This window comes from Miscanthus floridulus, unplaced genomic scaffold (genome assembly GCF_019320115.1).
Source record: "Miscanthus floridulus cultivar M001 unplaced genomic scaffold, ASM1932011v1 fs_658_2_3, whole genome shotgun sequence".
Classification (NCBI taxonomy): Eukaryota; Viridiplantae; Streptophyta; class Magnoliopsida; order Poales; family Poaceae; genus Miscanthus; species Miscanthus floridulus.
Window position 1 is genome coordinate 53,189 of NW_027097070.1, and position 6,812 is coordinate 60,000.

The following is a 6,812-nucleotide window of genomic DNA, read 5'->3' on the forward strand; positions in this document are numbered from 1 at the left end:
AGCAAGTGAAGGATGGAACTTTCATTAGCCAAATGAAGTACACCCATGATATGCTCAAGAAGTTTGACATGGTGAATGCTAAGCCTATCAAAACTCCCATGCTAGCCAATGGACATCTAGATCTCAATGATGAAGGGAAAGCCATGGATACTAAGGTATATCGCTCCATGATCGCCTCTCTACTTTATTTGTGCGCATCTAGGCCTGATATTATGCTTAGTGTGTGCATGTGTGCTAGATTTCAAGCTAATCCAAAAGAGTGTCACTTAGTGTCCGTTAAGAGAATCTTGAGATATTTAGTACACACTCCTAACCTTGGCTTATAGTATCCTAAGGGCTTTAGGTTTGATCTACTTGGGTATTCGGATTTCGATTACGCTAGTTGCAAAGTAGATAAAAAAAGCACTTCAAGGACATGTCAATTCCTTGGACGGTCCCTAGTGTCATAGAGTTTTAAAAACCAAAATTGTGTAGCCCTTTCCACCGCCGAAGCCGAGTATGTTGCAGCCGATGTATGTTGTGCTCAACTACTTTGGATGAGGCAAACCCTTCAAGATTTTGGATGTCACTTCACTAAAATCCCACTCTTGTGTGACAACGAAAGTGCCATAAAATTAGCCAACAGTCCCGTAAGTCACTCAAGAACTAAGCACATATACATCTGACATCATTTCTTAAGAGACCACGAAGCCAAAGAAGATATCGAAATTCATCATGTGAGCACTGAGAAACAACTAGCCTATATCTTCACTAAACCTCTTGATGAGTCAAGGTTTTATACTTTGCGTAGTGAGCTAAATATTATTGATCCTCGTAATGTGGTTTGAACTATATCACACCTTGATTGATGAACTAGCATGGATAGGAGAAATGAATTATAAAAAGTTCAAATATTGTGCTTAAAATATTTATCATAAGAAACAAGCACATTATGATCATTGTTTGTATTGATTATTTGTTGCTGATCATAGTGCGCTTGAGATATGTGTCCATAACTTATATATATAGATGCATTTAGTTAGTAGCTAAATTTGCTATACTGAGAAGTGCGGTAGTACCGCGCTTGTCCTGCGGCAGTGCTGCACTTTGAATTTCAATTGGAAATTCGGACCATATCAGCTATTACCGTGGGGCCCATCTTTTCTACCTATTTTACCTGGCCCCAGGTAACCCTCTCCTCTCCTATCTCCTAGTTGTCGCCTCTCTTCTCCTCCACGCACGCATAGGCGACGCTGCCGCTCTGTCTAGCCGCGTTGCCACCTTCGGCATTGTCGCGTCCTGCTGCTGTTCTTCTACGTCGTCATCATCAGCAGCCCTAGCTCATGGACGGAGCCGATTCATCTATTTCCTCCTCAATCCACGAAAACCAAGATGGCCTCCGGAGGTGATGATGACCGGAGGGGGAAGAGAAAGATGACAGAGCCTCAGGACAAGCAAATGCCTCGTTGTTGTCGTGGCAGGACCACAGGGGCAGCAACAGTGCAGCAGGCATAGATGTTGCCAGAGATAGGGGGAGGAGAGATAAGATGATCCAGGATAAGAAGAACTTGGAGAGGGCTGGCCACACTATTCCTCTAGGTGCTTGTCTAGATACTCCACCTCATCTTGAGAAGTTTGACAGGAGCTACATCAGAGAGTATTCTGAGGATGTAGTCATGAGGCGTCCTGTTAACACACGTGCTCATCCGTGCTCAACTATGCGAGAAAGCTAAAGATGGTGGAGGAAGCACGTGAGAACAATCCCTATGAGCAACCAAAGGATTTGGAGATAGACTACAGGTTTTGGAATGAGTTTCATTACAACTTCTATGCATCCGTGAACTTCAACTCCAAAAAATCCAAAGTTATCAAGATGCAGTATGTTGATTAGGAGGAGATGAAGGCAAAGAATGAGCCAGAATTCAATAAGGTGATCAAGGCTTGTGAGTTGTTTGGCCTCACTAATATTACGAGTTTCACATATAATTGGAATGAGAAAGTGCTAGCCCAGTTCCATGCCACTTTCTTCTATAGTATCTATACTGATGAGATTCACTAGATGACTGAGGGACGGCATTATAGAGTTGATTTTGTGACTTTTAGCCAGATCCAAGGTCACAGGCTCAGTCTCGCTCGACCTCGAGGCCGTGGGCTCCATCTCGCCTGATCTCGAGGCCGTAGGCTCCGTCTCGCCTGACCCCTTGGGTGCGGGGTCCATCTCGCCTGACCCTAAAGTCGCGGGCTTCATCTCACCCGACCTCGAGGCCATGGGCTCCGTCTCACCCGACCTCGAGGCCGCAGGCTCCATCTCGCCCGACCCCTTGGGTGCGATGACTGTTGGGGGATGGGGGTCTACATACCTTTCCCCTTCCTCCCCAATGGCTATCTGCCTCTTCTTCCTCACTTCAGCACGCTCAAAACAGAGCAGGAGCTCTCTCTCTCTCTCCCTCCCTCCATTATTGACCTCAAGCCCTAAGCAAATTCATTGATTTCCCCATCAATCCTTGAGGGAAAAAGGGTCCAAAACTCGATTAGAGAGTAGCTCCATTGATTCCCCCAACTCTAAAGAGCACATGGTTCACGTTTTAGCCGGTGGTTGTGTTTGTTACTCTTGGAGATTGGCTCCTAGCCGGCTAGAGCGTCACCAGTGAAGCTTGCCAACTTGTGTGGCGGCACCGGGAGGTTTGTAACCATCTCTTGAAGTTAGTAAACTCACCCCTCATCTCAAGAGTTAAGTCTCTTGATTTGAGAAAGAGAAAGGGTTGTAAAGCCCTAAGCCTTAGTGGCTAACATCAACAACGTAGAGGTAGGCAAGCCTTGGTGACAAACCGAACCACGGGATAAATTATTGTGTCACTTGTGCTTGATTTACATTACTTGTATGACATATTGTGGTTAAGGTGATTTCTAGGGTTTCTAGTCGATCTACTTGTGTGTGGTGTTCCTACCACTTCTAGCTCTTGATCAGTGATTGTCATACCTGTAGTAAGCTAGGAAATTTCTCCGATCTAAGTTTTCGTTCACGGATTTTGAACTGTGATTCAAAGTTGTTTGTAGGTGCGGCAGTGCCACGGTTCTGGCCCGACAGTGCCGCAGTCTGGCAGTGCCGCTCTCCAGAGCGGTAGTGCCGCTGGGTGAATTCGATAACAATTTGAGAGTTTGTTTTGACAGACCTATTCATTCCTCCCTCTAGACTAACCAGAGATCCTAGAAACAAAAGCTTACCAACAACATCTCCACCGGTAAGAAATCTAACCTTATTCTAGTTAAAACTACTCTATTAGAAGAGGATATGTACATCACCCACCATATCCGACGTTCCCCAAGCAAGGCCACCGACGGCGAGGAGAAGCAACTAATCCGGCGGCGGGGAGTCGAGAAATCGCTGGCACGTCGCCTCTCTCTCTCTACTGTTGGGGAACGAACGGCTCGAGAGTCTCCAGGGGAATAGATTAGTAAGGCAGGAATTATTCGGGAATCCACGGCAACAGGCCTGTCAAGTCTTTTTTTAGAAACAGAGGCCTGTCAACTATCCCGGGCTCATCAATGTACCGATCACTTCTTGGGCCTCCATGTTCAAAATCAGAGAGGAGCCCTGCCAAAGCCCACTGAAGCGCTGCAGGTGAACCGGCCAGTGGCCAGTGGCCGGAAACGAACGCTCGAAATATCGAGGCCGACGCATCCGCTGCCTGAGACTCACTGAGAGCCTCTAGAAATCACGCGACGCGACCGACCACCATGGCCGCCGCCGCCGCGCTCCTCCTCTCGCCGTGGCTCGTTTCTCTCCCACCTCAACCGAGCCTCGCCCCCGGCTTCACCAAGAGACCAACTCCCTACCCCTCCTATCGCCTCCTCGGCCGCCGCGGCGCGAGGCTCCGGGCCGTCGGGGACGGGCCTGGCGCGGGGCTACCCGACCAGGCCACGGTCTACAACGGCGCCTACGGGCCCTGGACCGTGGAGGACTCCGACGTCCGCGAGGTGCTGCTGTACCGGTCGGGGTTGGTGACGGCGGCGGCGTCCTTCGTGGCCGCGGCCTCCGCGGCGTTCCTGCCGGAGGGCAACCCCGCCGCCGGCGCCGGCGCGGCCGACCTCCTGTACGCCGCCGGCGCCTCGGGGCTGGGCCTGTCGCTGCTCCTCATCCACATCTACGTCACCCCGATCAAGCGCTTCCTCCAGGCGCTGTGGGCGGCCGGGGTGCTCGGCTCCCTCGGGACCTACCTCGTCACCGCCCGCCCGCTGGACGAGGGCCTCGTGCAGTACGTGCTGGAGCACCCCGCCGCGCTGTGGTTCGTCGGCCCCACGTTTGCCGCGCTCACTGGCCTCGTCTTCAAGGAAGGTATGCAAACGGTGCGCGCGCTGCTTATCAGAATCTCAGTGTGTATCTCCATATGGTACTTGGTACCTCTCTTCTTTCTTTTCAGCTCATCCATTGCATTTTTTTTCTGTCATCTGTTTCCAACCCGATTACATATGGATAGCCAATTATATACAGTGATATGAATTTCCTGCCCGGTTACATATAGCCAGTATATACAGTGATATGACGACTGTAGTAGCAATGGCCATGCTGATGATATTCCAGTTTGTTATACAATGTAGTATTATCCAATTTGTCGATTATGCTGACAGTAATGCATCCACAGGTCTCTGCTATGGAAAATTGGAAGCTGGCATCTTAACGTTTGTTATCCCTGGGCTTCTTCTTGGACATTTGGTAACTCTGAAACCACTGAGATTTATCTCCTCAAAGTCTCATATTGCTGGTATCTGCTGCACTCATCTTACAATCTTTGTGGTCACATTTTATGTGCAGTCTGGTTTAATGGATAACAGCACAAAGACAACCCTTTTAGGAGCGTGGATGCTTCTTTTCATGGTTTTCGCAGCTAGAAAGTTCCAGCAGCCCATCAAGGTAAAATCTCTCCCAATGATTCCTATGTACCCTTCATTTGTAGCTGATATCTTGCTTCCTGATTCGAATCTGACAATTTCATTCTTCTCCCTCAACCATTCAGGACGACATTGGGGACAAATCTGTTTTCATGTTCAACGCACTCCCTGAAGAGGAAAAGAACGCTTTGATCCAGAAACTCGAGAGGCAAAAGGCACAGCAGCAGTTTGAGTAGACATTGTACCTTGTCTTGGTGTAGCCAATAGTTTGTCCATGAAAGTTTATAGCTGATGTACATGATAGTTCTGAAAAATGAAAATACATCAAGGCATATAAAGTTGAGAATATTGTAATCGAGATGTAATTACAAATGTGTTGGATCACAGGTAAGTTGTAATTACACATAACAGTTTTGTTGTTATAGTCTTTGTAAATATTTCAGTTTGTTGAGCTCTCGTGCCATAATCGAGTAAATGCAAAATTCATCACTGAATGGATGAGATGGAGGTTGAGGAAACTGAAAAGTTATCTGCTGACCCCAAGCCTATGAACTTGCATATCATGAGGAAAGCAACCTGATAATGGTCACAGAAACAGAAGATCACATTCGCTTACATATCATGAGCAATCTGATAGTGGTCCATCCACTGAGTTGTCTAGAACTACAAACTTTATCACCACCCAAAGGGCGCAAGCAATTCTATACTTTCACATACAATACAACTCAACATATAATAAGCTTGGGAATGCCTTGACCAAGTGGCAGATCCCCAAGACAGTGGCTACTACTTGGTAGCACCCAATCGCACGGTAAACGATTGCATACCATGCAAACAGTTCCTGGCAAGCTCTTAAAACATCAAGGAATTTGCTCAGGGCCCTGGGTGACCTAAATAAATAGCTACGAATTGCCATTTAACCTATCAATGGTACATAAGTCTGAGGATGCAGTTGCAGAGTCGACTAGTTTGCATAGATAGCGCCATTTGAGTTCAGAGAGGCGCCGTTCTGGGGAACATCAGCTCCCTCTACTTCCGACAAGAAGCCATTCTCAAAGAATGCTGAATGGAGGGCTTGTACACACTGTTTTGCCTCACTGTCATTGACTACTAAGGAAATGTTCACCTGCATGAGTACATAATAAGTATTACTGCACCATCTGAAAATTGCATAAAAACTTGTTTTATGTTTTGTAAGAGGGGATGGATACCTTGGATGCCCCTTGTGAGATCATTTGGACATTAACACCATTTCTTCGTAGAACATTGAATGCCTGGCATGCAGGAAAAGGGTCAGACATTCATGTTTTGGTGTCCAATCTCCAGAATAAAAAGCATGACCTAGCATGGAAGTTCAGTATCATTAGGAGCTCTGACCTTTTCAAGAATCAATGATGATCTCTGTACATTCCCTATCAGTGAGATGATCGATCTACGCTGGAGCAGATGAACAACAGAAAATTTTTCAAGCTCTTCAACAACATGATCAAGTTCCTGCCACATCATTGTAAAAAAAAAAAAGAATCAGGAGGGCAGTAAAAAACTTACTGAAAATTTGCCAGGTTAAACCTGCAAAGTAAAACCACGGCAAAAGAATTCAATATATTATCTGTTCTGTAAGTTTAACATGCACCTAAAAGGTTATGTGGGTTATCAACTGCCGCAAGAATCCATAGATCAAAACACATAGTTACAAAATGTGTAATTTAATACTAAGCAATTCAAATTCCAAGCTTAATCATAACACTGAACAGAGATGATAACACATGCAGAGTAAAACATTTGGTAACTGGATGTTATTGGAGGTACTGGCTGTATTGTTTGCTGAAAGTTTAACTAAAAATATTTCCTCACTCAGATGCTTACCTGCTGGATCAATTCACGGCTCCATAGTTTTGATGGATCTAGAGTCAACGAGATGCTGACTTCACTAGTAGCCACAA

The 6,812-nt window shown here is 46.4% G+C and overlaps 2 protein-coding genes across 2 annotated transcripts; one reads left to right on the forward strand and one right to left on the reverse strand.

Moving 5' to 3' along the window:
- Window positions 1-3,630: 3,630 nt before the first annotated feature.
- On the forward strand, window positions 3,631-5,314 carry LOC136532555 (uncharacterized). The gene is made up of 4 exons (XM_066525137.1): window positions 3,631-4,315; window positions 4,623-4,693; window positions 4,793-4,891; window positions 4,995-5,314. Exons 1-4 carry the CDS (start codon window positions 3,718-3,720, stop codon window positions 5,103-5,105), a joined length of 879 nt encoding a protein of 292 aa, XP_066381234.1. The 5' UTR covers window positions 3,631-3,717; the 3' UTR covers window positions 5,106-5,314.
- Window positions 5,315-5,442: 128 nt separating this feature from the next.
- Window positions 5,443-6,804, reverse strand: LOC136532556 (aspartokinase 1, chloroplastic-like; the record flags this gene model as incomplete). Its single annotated transcript, XM_066525139.1, has 4 exons — window positions 5,443-5,995; window positions 6,081-6,143; window positions 6,247-6,363; window positions 6,736-6,804. Coding segments are annotated over 4 exons (411 nt in total), but the record flags the coding sequence as incomplete, so codon positions are not given.
- Between the last annotated feature and the right edge of the window lie 8 nt (window positions 6,805-6,812).

Bases quoted from the DNA above. Each gene is read 5' to 3' on its own strand.
- LOC136532555 (XM_066525137.1), top strand. From the start codon at position 3,718: ATGGCCGCCGCCGCCGCGCTCCTCCTCTCGCCGTGGCTCGTTTCTCTC. The intron at 4,316-4,622 runs GTATGCAAACGG...ATGCATCCACAG, and splicing joins TGGCCTCGTCTTCAAGGAAG to GTCTCTGCTATGGAAAATTG. The intron at 4,892-4,994 runs GTAAAATCTCTC...TCAACCATTCAG, and splicing joins AGTTCCAGCAGCCCATCAAG to GACGACATTGGGGACAAATC.